General features: G+C 42.4%; 1 protein-coding gene across 1 annotated transcript; it reads right to left on the bottom strand.

Annotated features, from left to right (window-relative positions):
• Positions 1–318: 318 nt before the first annotated feature.
• RBM24 (RNA binding motif protein 24) lies at positions 319–14,541 on the bottom strand. The gene is made up of 4 exons (XM_078687966.1): positions 14,123–14,541; positions 12,480–12,603; positions 7,840–7,894; positions 319–2,748 (listed from the first exon to the last, which is right to left on the bottom strand). Exons 1-4 carry the CDS (start codon positions 14,288–14,290, stop codon positions 2,406–2,408), a joined length of 690 nt encoding a protein of 229 aa, XP_078544092.1. The 5' UTR covers positions 14,291–14,541; the 3' UTR covers positions 319–2,405.
• Between the last annotated feature and the right edge of the window lie 1,105 nt (positions 14,542–15,646).

Raw genomic sequence — 15,646 nt, 5'->3', positions numbered from 1 at the left:
AACCCTTACTGAATTTGCTCATCAAAAATCAATAAAAGTCCTACACAGATTCCAGTCCAGATAGAAGTCACTGGTGCTCCTTTGTACCTCACTTAGCAGGCCATAATTTATGAGGAACCACACTCGGGCTATCGATTTTCCTTTTATTAAGATCACTCGGGCTATCGATTTTCCTTTTATTAAGATTGCTTATCAAAATGCATTTTTACACCACCCCCCATAGACTCACCCCCCCCCCCCAAAAAAAAAAGCCCTCGTGCAGTGAGCTCACTGCACTATAATGTTCCTCAAAAGATCGTCATGAACAGGACAACAGACTGATTATTTGTTTTTTTAATTTTGCTTAATACAGGTGAATAAGAGATCTGAAATGATGTAAAGCAATATATGTAATAAATAATCTGCACATGAGATACTTCCCACGTCGACATTACATAACACTGGCTTGTATTCTGAATACTTAAAATGAATCCAGTGACAGGATAGTTAGAAGTCCATAAAAATGCTGTCTTCCCTTGTACGAAATTGTTCAAGTATAAAAATCCAATACAGTGTAAAATATTAAATTTAGGTCAAGAATAAAAAATGCAAGTATTGCAGTTTTGAGTCATCTTATAAAGCAGCATTTTCTAGTTAAACAAACATACAAATGAGCGAAAATGTATGCTCTCCATCTGGAAGAACTTCACATGAGAAAAGAAAGAAACTGCAGTATATTTCAAAATGTAAATGGCGACGGCTAGTTCCATCATGCAGTGCACATACAGAATTTAAATAAATCCAAGTCAACATCTTCATTGAATAGGTCAATACTAAATATGCTACATCTAAACCTACAAAATAATTTATGCCATGAGATGAATACTCATTTTACATCACTGAACCTAAAGTTAAGGCCTTTAAAGAACAGTGCAGTAAAACGTCAAAAATAAATATGTTTAAATAGCATTATATTTAAGGCACAGTATGAACCACAACATTAAACCTTGTAGAATTGCAGTCCGATAAACGCACCTTGTGCTGCATATTCACCAATAAATACACCATTTTAATATTATTCTGAAACTATTTATAAAAAAAGTAGTAGACAGACCTTTTTCCAAACATGGAGAACTGAAATTCCTTCAACTCAAGTAAAAATGTCAGGATATGTATAGCATACCATGACTTTTACCATAATATATTGCGGGTGAACGGACATTTTGATTTTTCTGGTCTTACATCTTTGGTATATAACAAAACTGTTTTACCCACAGACTAACATGGACCTTCATTCATACACTGGCCAGTGCTGTTGGTAAGAGCATTTATCATAGTTCAGTGCTTAAAGTGGAACCAGCAACACTGACCAGTTAGAGGCAAGTTGCTGCAGGGAAAAGCAAGGGCAGGGAAATGAGATGCTGGAAACTGTTACTGCCCAGCTAGGAGTCCAAAAGAAAGTACATTACACATACCCTGATGCACACTGCTAGAAACAAGAATGTAATAGCAGCCCCTGACCCAAAAGGGTTAAACCCAGCAGGCCTGCTCTTGCCTCTGTTCACAAGCTATGAATAGAGGCAGTAAACAGAAGAGAAGCTTGCTGCAGTATCACTGCTGATCCCGTTTCAGAACAGAAAAGCTGACACCAGCAGTTAAAAGTTTCCCAAAAGTGGAACAGGATGGGGATAGGGATTAGTGAGTGACAAGCTCAAACAAGCACAAGTGATGTGCCCTTTCCAGAACTGTCTGTGTTATTGATTGTCTGTACAGCTGCTGCACCAGCTCATTCCACATCGCTTGTTTCGCAGTTCCGCTTGTCCAGGGCACCAACGTGAAACCTCTTATGGTGCCGGTCCATCCTGTGGCTGGCGCGCCCTGTGCCTCGATTGTTTCATGCCTGTTCAGACAGAGCGCAGAGCTTGCACTTTAGGAGTTCTAGAGGCCATAGTGTCAAACTAAACAAAAAAAGTTAAATTTGGTGCTTTCAACACAAGAAAGTCTGTTTTTATGCCATAGATATTGCTGTGATGCTTTTGTCCTTAGTTCAACTCGTCGAAAAACGTAATTTTATGCTTGTAAAAGGCAGTTAGCTTCCCTGATATTGTGAAAAATATACCTCCGCGGTTTTTCTTAACACATAGTATTCAACATTCTCTTGCCACTGCTCCAACTGTATAAGTTTCCATCGCCTTCAGAACATGTGAAGGGGATCCCCTCTCCTCCTTCACTATCTGAATGTAATCAACATGATTCGAATGCATACTGTACAGAGACGCTGGAATAAAAATGTTGCTTTCTTCTAGCATTGCCCCCTCCCCCGCCCCTTAAAGCTGCATTTATTAGTTAACAGTCTCTTTACTACTGAAACTGGAAGGCTGAAAATCTGAAGGAAATAAATAAGTTTCTTGTAGAAGTCCAAGCTACTATTGCATACGGTCAGTCTGCAGCTGCTGTGGCTGGTATTGGCCAAAGGCGGCGGCTGCTGCAGCAGCTGACCCGGGTACTGCAGCTGCAAGTGGCTGCTGTACTGCATAACCATAGCCCGCAGCGGTAACGTAGCCAGCGGCAGCAGGGGAGGCCGCATACGGGTACTGCTCGTAGGCAGCGGCAGCCGCTGCAGCAGCTGCAGAGTATTGTGCATAGGCGGCTCCAGTGTAATCAATGTACGGCGACGTGGAAGCAGCAGTGGCAGCCGCAGGCTGGACATGAGGAATCATAACTCCTGGCTGCATGAAAGCCTGAGGGTAGACATAATGTGCAGGAATCCTGTGGCAAACAAAAGGAAACAGTTACTATTGATTAACAGCCAACACCCAAGGCTAGAAAACAAACTCCTTTATGTGGAGAACATCGCTATAGGGTTGCCACAATAATTCCGTGCCTCAAGAGACCTCAGGTTCTAACAGAGTCCCACTTCACGGTATGATTTGAAGCACAACACTAACAGTATGCAGAGTCTCAAATATTGGGGAGTAACATTTGTAAGAACCCAATAAAAGGGCAAATGGAGGGAAAACATTGTACATGCAGTTGCTACTAACATTTAGGACTGCAGTGTCAAAACATTACAGTGGCAGCTGAAAAGCCATTTTAGGACATTTTCAAGTTTGTAACCTTCAACTGCATTCAAGAACAAAAAGATAAACCTATTGCAAGATCATATCGTGGCAACCCTAATTAAAAAGCATTGCTATGCAGATTCTGCACACATTAATTGCTCTGCAACCTCAATAAAAAAGGGCAGGCGGCAGGAAAACTAAAAACATCACAGTGTAAACACAGCAGAAAACACCTCCACAACAATCTACATATGCAAATAAATAAATTTAAACACAAACGGTAGGGTAGGATGATTTTTTTCTTCACTGTTTGCATGGCAGGTTACCATTAATAAAACTGGACTATTTCTCCAAAGCACAAGGCATTGAAAGAAAAGACCACACTATTCAAGCTGAGACCGCAAACTCAAAACACAGCAATACACTTTATTGCTATTTCTCAGTTGTATTCGACAAGTACTGTTAGTGGTGTGCCATTAAAAATGATATATAGGAATACTTAACCACAATCTAATGTTTAAAACATTCAGTGCTCATTAAACAGGATGGCCCTGAAAGTACAATGCACACGTACATGCCATCAAATCATGCATGGCACGAATACGTAGGCAGTAGCTCAGAGCACCAAAAGCCTAGACAACTTTTGGTGTCATTTAGGTCCAGGTTGGGCTGAGAAAAAAAATACTCATGTTCATTAAAAATATGTATGACAATCTGGAAGAGGAAAATAATGAAATCTGGTTGATTGTTCCTAGGCCATGAAAACGCTTTACGAAGTTCTTTGGACAGCCTCCTGGACGCCACACAGCCAAGAAAAGCATCAACTTTTGATTTAACCAGTGTCACCAAGCATGGAATCGGACTGCCTGCGTGGCTGTTATGAGCCGACCCAATGAGACACTGTGGTAAGGGACTCTAGGCCTGAACCACAGGCATTGCCCCTTCATACAGCGTATGGTAAGCACACCCGATCTAACCAAAGAGCACAAGATGTCAGGATGTAGAGACAAGACGGAAAGGGAGGGGGGAAGAAAAACAATTTGCGAGGAAAAATATAAAAATGCACAACTTTATACTCCATTAAGTTAAGTCAATGCCAAAAAGGGGACATTGTTGTTATCCACTATGTCACAGCATTCAAGCGGCATACCGGGGTTTCGAATGTTATCAAAGAAACTCAAATAGAGGGCAGAAGTACTCTTAACCAGGAAACATTTGTCAGATGCTGCAATATTGCCAATTACTATAGGACTAAACACAAAAAAAGGAATTAGTCTATCATGCGCACGCACAGTAAAAAGTAGGGCAGCAAGGTCAACTTCGAGCACGAGAAAACTAGCAACAGGTGGCTTCTTGCGAAAGCCAGTCTACTGAAAATGAACCCTGCAAGAGTTCCTGGTGCTCCATACTTTTCAAAGGAGTGACTGGCAGAGCCGGCTGCTCTCGGGCTATTTATGGTCCGTGTCAAGGGGATGCAAGAAGCTTTATATGGCAAAGTCACAACTTTTTCAAAAAGCAAGCATGGGTACTGCGAGCCAAGTGGAAACCCAAAGGACTGCTACAAAGTAAAACGTGCGGCATCGTCAAAAGGTAATGGTTAACAAACAAAAAAAAAAACTGTGAATAGACCCACGACTGCACTTGAGTCAGAGGAACAAGCACCATATCTATAAAGTGACCATTTATAAAACATGACTGGGGAACGCTGCCAGATAATGCGCAGCACCATACCAGACTTTCAAGTTTAGTGACAATTACATTCAAACAAACACTTCAACTGCATAATCCTAAATTCACGTTGTTCCTCGGACCCGCACACAGCCATCCTTAAAGATATACTATTACGTTACTCTGAATAGAATGCATATTAATTGTAGGGAAGTACCGACAATAATCCCATCACTGACGGCAGAAGAAAGAAAAAAAAAAAAGGGGGGGGGGGGCCTTAAGAGTAACATTGGCGTCAAACAAAGCGGACCAAAATAAACATCTGTCTCAGACCATGGTCACACTCCAATAAATACAAAACAAGATAGCGTATGCATGTAGCAAAGCACAGATGTTGCCCGGCACCGATCCACTAGCTTCTGATGCAGACTGACCAGTACCCACTCGCTGTCCCTGCACCAGATTAAAACTAGTCATAGACGAACTCTGAGCAGGGTGGGAAGGGACCCCTCAAATCTGCAGACTTTTTTTTTTACAAGTAGGAATACCTCTTCGCCTACCCACATAAAACTGCTAGTGGGTTTTACAGAAAATCGTTTACTCTGCAGGGAGGAGAATGGTAGAGAATCAAATGAGCATGCAGGAACCAAAGGGAAAGATAAACTAACTCTGCGGTTGGTTTGTTACAATAACAATTCCTGCTCTTGCACCACTCCCTAAGCAAAAGACAACCCAGTGACAACGAAATAAGTGTCAATTTAGCCATAATGCTAAATGAATAGTCTTTAGGTCCTCACAAGTTATTCTAAACTCAGATGTGTTCCCTTCTTCAGAAAGTCAGAGATGCCGGAGCCAGTGTTCAAAGCTACACAGGCCCCAGAGAAGGTTCTCAGATCACCAATGCATTGGGTTGTGGTAAAACTGCTGCACATGCAAATACAAATAAAGCAAAACAGTTTCCAGCATGGAGTTGAGTCTCGAATAGTTTTGTCCAACAAACAAAAACCAAAACAGCTGAATATTAAAATAGAAAAGGTAAACCTGACGCACAGAAGGCCTGAAGTCTATTTAGGAGTAGATGTGTTCTGCTGACCTTATAGCACGGGGTCCCTTGACTCAATGTCATGGGGGGGAACGTTTCCAGATTGTGGCTTTACAGGTACAAATTGTTACCTTTATGTGATAGTTGAAGGTGTTCAACGAAAGCAAAGCATGACTAAAAGCACCAATATGCATTAGGTTGTCATACAAAAGCCTAGGACTGGAAACACTTCCAGTGAGGACATGGCGCAGGAAGCAGAAGTTCAACTGGCAGACCAATATAAAGCATGTGCTCACTGGTGTAATTGGACTTTTTAGGGCCAAAACACATTGTTAAAGGTTTTTTTCCACAACCTTCAGAATAAATCACAAAAAGGTGTAGGTCTTCTTGAAACCCGGCACAGCCAAATAAGCTTTTCATTCATCCAAAATCAATAACAGGCCAATCAGGGAGTTTGGCAAAACCGGAGATTAGCCAACGTTAAAATGTGGTCCGGGGCAACTCATGGGATTGTACACTAATTAGGTTTATTTCAATCCTCGGCTGGGGAAAACACTTTTGTTGTATAGAGAGGGCATCTTAAATAATCAGAACAAGTTTATCTACGTTTGACTGTAAAAGCAAAAGAAGGCATGGAGTGGAGTAGGTGATAAAGTAAACAATATAAAGCCCTGCCCTAATATTGTGATTGCCATGGTCTAACCTTTCACAGTAGTGATAGTGAACGGACTTCAGTGATCCAACCAGAAGTCTAGTCCCAGACTATTCGAGACCAGAACATTAAAAAGTACTAATACTGTAAACGCCGTAAGCCCCTCAACCGCATTAAAACCCAGTTTTCTTGCAACTGCCGACTTCTACCTTCGAAAGAATTTGGAAAAGTTCACACAATTAAGACAACTGGCTTAATTTTAAAAATGAAGCCTGTAATGTGCATTATTTTACTTGGAACGTTCTGGGGATGTTCTGTGCAGACAAGCTATGTGCTTGAAAAGAAAGAACATTTTATCCAGAACATGGTTCATCGAGGTCTCGATGCCTCTAAAACGACAGGGAAGACAAGCTTCAGCACCAGTGAGGTATATCCACTGTTGCCGGCTCAAATTACCTCAAGCGGTTTTCAGTCTAGCATCAACATCAGCAATTTGCTGTGTTTCACGTATATTGCACTCACAAATATGTCTCCTTTTGCAAAAAATGAAGGCACATTTGCAGGAGAAAAAAAAAAATAGAAGATTGGTGGATCACGTGCTAGATTCTGGAAAATACTAGTTACAGTGTGCTTTCTATGCCCAAAACTCGTAAGTATGATGAACTCGAAAATTAGACGGCCAGTGTGGAAGCACAAGGTTAATAAAAACAAAAGAACCACCAAACAAAAACAGACAACATGCAAGCATTAAAGCTCATTTTCTTATGAAAAAAATCCACACAAAAGGTAGCACTCACTACAAAAAATGTCAAAGACAGGCTATAGCTTCAAAGCAAACCAGTCCTATTGCTCACCACGAAAAACGTCACTCCTCAAAACAAAACCAAATCCAAAATCCACTACAGCGTTCAAATCCAAAATAAAAAGCACACATTTTAGCTAACACCACTTCAGGACTGTAATCGGAAAAAAAAGCACACCGATGTCTATTGGCTAGAATGACAAAAAAATGGAAACGTACATGCATCATTAATCACCATTTAGGTTGAATGTTTACTGGTTACACAGTTTAATTCCAAACAGAACTATTCCACCTGCTTATCATCAAAGCCTTCTGATCAGTTATCGTAACTGATAACGATCCCTGTCAGATTAGAAAGAGATAAATACATACAGTTGAGTCAAGATGAAATTTAGGGGAGAAAGAAAGATGGGGAATCAGTCCGTGCCTTTGCATTAACAGGGTCAGACTGCGGTCCGAACAAATAGACCGTACAGTAATAACATTAAAGAGTCACATTATCAGGAAAGTCATTTAAATGATATTGAGTCGGTATAAGTGACGGGTCAGGGGAGGTCTGGGGCTTTAGGTCGTCTGACACTTCCAAAACTCAGTCAATAAAAACACATTCTAAAAACAGGTTTACTAGACTTACCCAAAAGGCCTCTGTATAAGTGCTGGGTGAATCTGCTGAACTCCAAAGGCAAATCCTGAAAAACATTGCAATCTGCACATTAGGATGCAATTTTAGCAATTTAAAGATGCTTTAATTGTAAACGGCATTAGAACGAAAAAAAAAATGTGTGGTGTGTAGGTAGGTAGCACCGAAACACGTTTTGGTTAACTTTGTGTGTATGTGTAGGCGGGGGGGGGCGGGGGGGGGGGGGGGGGAAGGGGGGCATGGTGGATCCACTATACAAACCAAATTTGTTCTGCACAGGGCAATCCACTGGCAATAACAGGTAACATGGTAGCATTTCTGTGCAGCAACTGAGGTCCCCTCACTAACTCTGAACAGCAGTTTTGCTAGTCCGTTACAGAGGGCCGAGGAGCACCTCATGTTTCTTTAAGACCATGTTGAACGTGCCACTTGATTTCTGCTGGAATGCATGGAGTGTATGCCTCTTCATCTACTAGCACACGAATGAAATAATCATTGGCAAAGCCAATAGGTCTCACCTATGCAAAAAGCTAATGGCTTTGGCAATGTGTTTTATCCAAGTTGTACACCGACGTGGCCGCTGTTCAACATGGCTAAAAGTTAGTGGCGGGGAGTGGCGTTGAGCGGAATTCCGAAAAATGGAGTAGTGTCAGAGTGGCGTGGCATAGATTTTCACTATGTATGTTAATGTGATGTATTATTCTTTATGTTTTCTGTACAGTCGTTGAAAAGAGAAATATGAAAAGAGATATATACATATGTTTAGATATATGAAAAATACATTTAAAACATAATTTGATATTTGTGTCAGTGGTTTTAAGATATCTTTCTTGTAAGATTTGTGTTATTTGAGTCAGGAGAAGTTTTCCAGATATTGAAGAGATCACTTCTAGGCCCTTCCAGTATCTAATGTTTAATTAAAAACATTATTAACAATTCTTTTAACCAACAGAACTGTTTGTAGCTCATAACTATATACCCAGGTTCTAAGGGACACAGGGTAACCCCATTATATTTAATGGTGTGATGTAAAGAACAGCGGCACAGAATTAAGCAGCGTACAATCAGTGTTGTAGACTGCAGTGACGTAGACTAGTGTTGCACAGTAGAGTGCAGTGGCATAGAGTGTCGTGTAGAATGCAGTGGCGCAGGGTAGAGTATTATGCCATTAAGTGCAGTGCTGTAGAGTAAAGTGCAATGCATACAGCACACTGGCATTCAATGTTGTAGTGCAACGTAGAATTTAGTGTCACAGGGTGCAGTGTGGCGCAGAGTGCAATGGCATAGAGTACAGTGGTGCAGAGTAGAACGCAACAGCGTAGAGTAGTGCAGATTAGAGTGATGCAGAGTAGCAAAGAGTACAGTGGACGGGTGAAGAGTGCATTGGCGTAAAATGTTGCAGTGTATAGCGGAATAGAGTGCAACGCCATAGAATTCAGTGGACCATAATGCAGCATCGTAGATAGCAGTGACGTTGATTATAGTGGTGCATAGTAGAATGCAGTGACGCAGAGTAGAGTGACGTAGAGTGCAGTGGCGTAGACTAGTGCAGAGCGTCAGAGTTCAGTGATGCAGAGTAGAGTGGCATAGGGTGCATTACAATAGAGGGCAGTTGAGAATGCATTGACGTAGAGTGCAGCAGTTTAGAGTAGACTACCAGAGTGCAGCTGCATACAGTGGAATGGCCTAAACTGCATCGGCACAGGTTAGATTGTTTCAGAGTAGAGTGAAGTGGCGTAGAGGCGCAGGGTAGAGTGAATTGGTTAGAGCGGCAATGGTGTAGAGTAAAGTGGTGTAGAGCGCAGTGGTGCAGATTAGAGTGGCGCACAGTGGAATGGAGTAGATCACAGGAGAGTGGAGTAGTACAGAGTGACATACAGTGGAGTTGGGCAGAGAGGAGTGGCCTAGACTGGAGTGGCGTAGCGATGAAGAGTGCAGTGGTGTAGAGTGGTTCAGAGTTGTACAGTGCAGTGGGCAGAACGGAGTAGAGTACAGTGGCGAGGTGCAAAGTGGAGTGGCATATGCATGGTGTGATAGCACACTGCCATTACAAATTTCAGTTGAAATGACCATTACATTGCACAGAAAAGCTTTAGTAATAAAACTACACAAAGCAGGAGTGGAAATGGCATAACCTAATGTATTGATTACACCACGTTAAAGTATTTCTTTCCAACACACTTCAGAATTAACAAAAAAGTGCATCATTTGTGCTTTCATAGTTGACATACCGTGAAATACTTGCACAGTCCTAGAAGAAAAAAAATTCCTACCCTGAGTATCCATCTAGATGGACTCATAAATCCACTCGCTTTGAAGAAAAGTAAACACCACCTACATCAAAAGTGACAAGATAAGAACAAGATTCATAGGCCTGTTTACAGAAAGAAGCATGTGTGGAAGAATACAAGGAGAGGTAGTGTGAATAGTTTATATGCTCCAAGGGAGGGACAAACTCAATCTCTCTGAATGTCCCCAAGAGGTCTTTAGCGAACCAGACAGCTGCACTGGGCTGGTAGGCTTCGATCGAAAGTAACAGATGTTAGTCTCTCTGTAAAGTAGTGCAAAAGAGAGCGCAAGGAAAAGTGGGTTCAGTAGATCATACATTCTACAAGATCTGGAATACAATAGAAAACAAGCATTGGCATAGCCAATAGGTCTTGCCTTTATGACTACTTGAAAATTGCAAGATTATCCTGGGTGCTACAACATCTACTGTTCTTTAACGTGGAAGCTTGGATACTAATGGGCACATTATATCACTGCATTGAGAAGTACTTAAACAAGAACTGTCAGAGAAGAGCAAAAGCAAGAAAAAGAACAGACAAAAGACAGACAGCAAGAGCCAGAAAGAAAAAAAGGAAGAGCAAGCAAAAGAGCAATATCAGGGAACAGGTAGAGCAAAGATAGTGAGAAAAAAGCGAGAGTGAGAGCAAGAAAGGGTAGAGGGAGAAGAGAGAAATAGTTTCCCAACTGCTGCATCCTCTAGTTTGCATTTAAGGAAAGGGTTTGTCTGCTCAGGTAAAGCACCTTTGAAGTTGCTGCAGCTAAGATGCCGAATTTTACCATTCAGATCCACAGAGAAGAATCTGTATCTGTGTATCACGCAAGTACCCACACTGTACCCTAGGACAGGGATACTCGAAGTATGGCCCAGGGGCTGCATGCAGCCCTCTTGACCTTTATATACGGCCCCATGGTCAACAGGAGCACTGGGCTGCTGTTTACTCGACTCAGCACTATAATTAAAAATATATTAAATAGACAGGCAATCATTTATTTCGAGGTTAATTTGTGCTAAAGAAAGAATGCAAATAGAGAGTTTTGTGTTTAAATATAGAAACACCTACATTTTAAAAGACATCTTACAGCAAAAATATAAAATGACGAGTCTCAGCAAAATTCAAACCAAAAGTGTATTTAGTGAACATGCAGAACCTTTTCACCTTAGTACAATTGATTATATCTGTGCATTGAGAAGTATAAATTTACAGAGATAGTTTTCAAACATGAATTATATGTGATTATGAAGAGAGAAAAAAAAAAAAAAAAAAAGAGGGAATGTGAAATGAAACAATTGCCTAGTATCATAATTTAGAAAAGTGGGGAATACGAGATTAATCCCAGGTTTTCTGGTTCTACATTGTTCAATTCAACCACTAGATGTATATTTCTTCGCTTACACCTACCTTACCGCCAATCCCCACCGACCGCCATTCCGCTAGCATCAATGCGGCCCTCGGACACAACACAGACCTAATTTTTGGGCCCCTGGGAACATTTTTGTGAGCACCCATGCTCTAGTATCATATGCCAGTGCCTCAAAGTTAATAAGTGTTTTCCAGGCAGTGGCATGCAGCTCATTTAAAGAGATAATTCGGTGCAAGTGGTGGTGACCCTTCACTTTCTGGTATACACCGTGGCCACTAGACTTATGCGATTCCGCAATTTTGTTTGTATAATTATCGATCTGCTGCATTGGCTACATAATCGATCATCTGCTGAAAAATCTGCAGATTTTAACAATTGTTTCTAATGCAAAAGGATCAAAGTTACTAAAAACGTGGAGACAAGTTTGCATGGAGTGGAAGGCCCTTCGCAAAGGTTAATTGATGATCTTTCAGTTGCTCATTTACTACTGCAAAATGATGAAGTGAAATTATATATATATTTTTAAAAGTGCAGCAATATTTGCCTTTTCTTGCAGCATAATTCAGTCAAGCCTGCTGCATAATTTGATGCTCCCCGGACACAATTTTAGTGGCCCTGGTCTATACCTAGCAACAGAAGGTTTTTCTCTGCCACACTGTGTGCATAGAACGCTAGACAGTTGAGAGCTTTGTGCACTAGTCAGTAGATCCTGTGGAGAAGGAACCTACAAGTGGATATTTATAGAATCACAAAAATCAGTGGATGACATTGTTGCTTACAGATAAGATGTGCAAATATAGGCAATAAGCCAGCATGGCTTATAATGCACAGAGCAAATGTAATTTTTTTAAAGAAAATGTTACTTTCGTGAGACGGCATCGAACAGTGTTTACCTCGATAACATTACAGTTCCCACTCGATATACTGAGTGTCATCTCTTACTGTACAGATACTTTTCTGATGACATGCAATGTTCTGCTTACCTGGCTGCATTATTCTTGGCTTAGCTCCCAGGTATGCAAGGTTCACGTTGGCTTTTCTGCCATCAATGATGGGGTTGGGGTCTTTGCAAGCTCTTTCTGCAGCCCCTCGATCCGCCATGGTGACCTTAAAAATAATTCAGTTGATTAAAATATTTAGTCGTGATGTATGCTTCTTCACGTCTTGATAAGTAGCATAAACCTCACTGTAAAACAAAATGTGCAAACGTGCCATTTCCTGAAACAAACATTCATGAACCATGACCACCTGATGGCACTTGCATATCATACACTATCTGACAAGCGTGAACTTACATAGGCCTTTTTCTCAGGGGCCTGAATAGTGCAAATTATTTCTTTTAGAATGGGCTTGTTGTGCTTTCTTTGAGACTTAAAACATCTAGTGAGGATGAAGATAAATCTGACTGACATATCCTATGGTGGCCAACCATTCAAGTTATCATACAAGCTACACCAAAAACACTTGTGTACACACTGCATAACATTTCTATTAAAGCATGGACATCCACGACACCGCTGGGATCCTGAGCCAAGTATAAATTATATGTCACCATAGACATGTAACTAACACTACACCATTCTCGGTTACAAATGCGAAATGGCCTTGGCATACAGACACAAAAACAAACAGATGTGGTTGAAGAATTTGGAAAAGTGCTAGTTACATTAGCTTCTCTAAAGGCTGGGTGGAAGGACAGATAGAAGCGTAGGTATTTCTGAATCTTATCAGTCTTAACCTAATCAAACAAGTACTTAAAGATAAGGGTACATTGAACAGCGTACAATATTACTACCCCACCCCTAATCTATTTTGAGGGCTTGTTCCCAGCTGTCCGAATTCAAGGTAGGACAGTCCCCGAGCCTGGCGGCAGTTGGTGACAGGGGGAAAAAATAAACTGAAAGCAATAGTATTTGGCCTTAGAGTTATGAATAATGTGCGCATTGCAAACCCCCTTCCTTACTGTAATCACAACGTGATAGGTGCTTTGTTTAGAAGCCATGTGCCGTGAGGAAGCTGGGAGCCCCGAAACGCTTATGTGCTATAAAACACGAGGGCGTTTAAGTTTAATAAATGACACGTTAGGAACAACCCAGGCTTTTGGAAGCAGTAACAGTTCAATTTAAACACAATATGTCGAACGGTTTCTAATTAAACTACGGCAAATCACCAACTGCCAAAATGCTTGACTGGAGACAACGCAAGTACCAAAAATAATAAGTGTCAGGGAGAACGCAACGGTGAGTAAACACAACCGCGACACGTTTGATACTCAAAGACCAGGGGCCAAGACGTTTTCACTCGGGGTGGGTGTCTTAATTAAACAAAAGGGTAAGTGGGAATGGCGTTAAGCCCGCCGAGGCTGGCGGGAGCGAGAACCACAACTCCACCTCGAGCTCAGCGAGGCTGTGTGTGGGTAAACATGCCTTGAAGAACTTAACAAAAGGTGCGACTGTGACACGGGGGGTGAACACTTAGATTCCAGAGCCATGTCCTTTTTACCACAACCGACAAAGCGGGGCATCTTGGGATTGTATACGCACACGTGGGAGTCCAACTATGTCTCCCCTACAGAGTTGTTGTTGGTGGTTCACTGCCCCCCTCGCCCCACAGACACATCACTTACAAAGCCATATCCGCGGGACTTGCCAGTCTGGCGGTCGGTGATCACCACTGCCTCCTCGATCTCCCCGAAGACCTCGAAGTACTTGCGCAGGCTGGAGTCGGTGGTGTGGTAGGGCAGCCCCCCCACAAAGATCTTGGTGTAAGTGGTGTCCTTCTGCGTGCTGTGCATCTTCCTCGCCGCCTCCTTCTGCTGTCGCACTTGTCTCACGCAACAACAGGCCCTCTGGTGCCCGCTCTGCCGCTCCTCGGGTGCTGTGGAGGTATGCGGGCGACGGAAAGTACAGTCAGGTTCACTTGTGAGCCGTGGGGGCGTTAGGGGGTACTGCGAGGGCCTGGGCGCTTCTCGACGCCACACTGAAGCTCTCTCACCCTTGGCCTTCCCCTAAAAGAGTCGGCGGCAGCGTAGGCCACGCCTCTCCAGCTGTGGGCGGAGTTTGAGTAGCAGTCGCTCGGTATTGGGCCGTTGGGGGCATGACGTATGGAGAAGGGAACTAACAGGTTGCCCGGCTGTTTTTGCCTAGCAGCTGTCGTAATGGAGCCCACACAGAAGGGAGGGGGGAGCGGTCACCTGTGCCTTCACAATCACCCCCGCGCACACCACCAACAATCATCCACCAGCTGTTCCGGACAACAGCTGGACACGTACTCAGCGTGCCTTAAGAAGATGGCTTAAATTACACGCAGCGCGTGGGTTCACGCTGGGGATGGGCAAATGACTGGACAAAGCCTTAGTACAGGTCTTCAAACCTCAAGCTCAGGTTAAACTGTTCAGCTGGTTAATGCACCTGTTGCAGACGGTACTTTCGCAGCTACAAAACTGGTGCACCAGGACAGTTGTTATTTTGTTGAGGATTTTAGGTAATGGGGATCATAATTTCGAGATGCTATGCCAAATTACAAGCAACCGTGTATACAGTGCTGGAAATGAAAAAAGAGAAGTATCCTGGGATCCCATAAGCAGGGCCGGCTTTAGGGCTGGTGGCGCCCGGTGTGACATTGTCTGTTGGCGCCCCCCCCCTAAAATGTCCACCTCTGCCACGGATACCCTCACTAGCACCCTTTAACAGTGCCTCTCAAGTCTCCATAACCACTGTCTCTCGGGTTCATATAGTTTTATAGCACCACTCATACCAGTGAAAGGTGTCAGAGCACTTTATATCACACGCACATTGTACAGAGGCAATCATATGTGTGTAAATCAGTGTATAGGACATGTTACATCAGACAGTTCAACAAGGTGTAGTGTAGGAGTGACATGTCATCGATACTGGTAGGCAATATAGTCTAAGTTCTTATTCAGGAAAAGCACAAATTCAGAATTTAAAACGTAACATTGCTAGGGGTTCTTGTAGTGATCTTGTAATGAATAATAGTTGAGCAGTAGGATTGAAGTATTCATTTTATTAGAATAACCTGAAGGTCAGAAGAAGGAAACATGCAGCTCAGGTGGAGCTGACTGCAGGAGAATGAATAATAACATTCTTAACTGTACAAGGTTACAGAGAACACACTACAAGGTTCTACA

The sequence above is a fragment of the Lissotriton helveticus genome, chromosome 4_1 (assembly GCF_964261635.1).
Source record: "Lissotriton helveticus chromosome 4_1, aLisHel1.1, whole genome shotgun sequence".
Lineage (NCBI taxonomy): Eukaryota > Metazoa > Chordata > Amphibia > Caudata > Salamandridae > Lissotriton > Lissotriton helveticus.
This window is presented reverse-complemented; position numbering and strand designations above follow the sequence as displayed.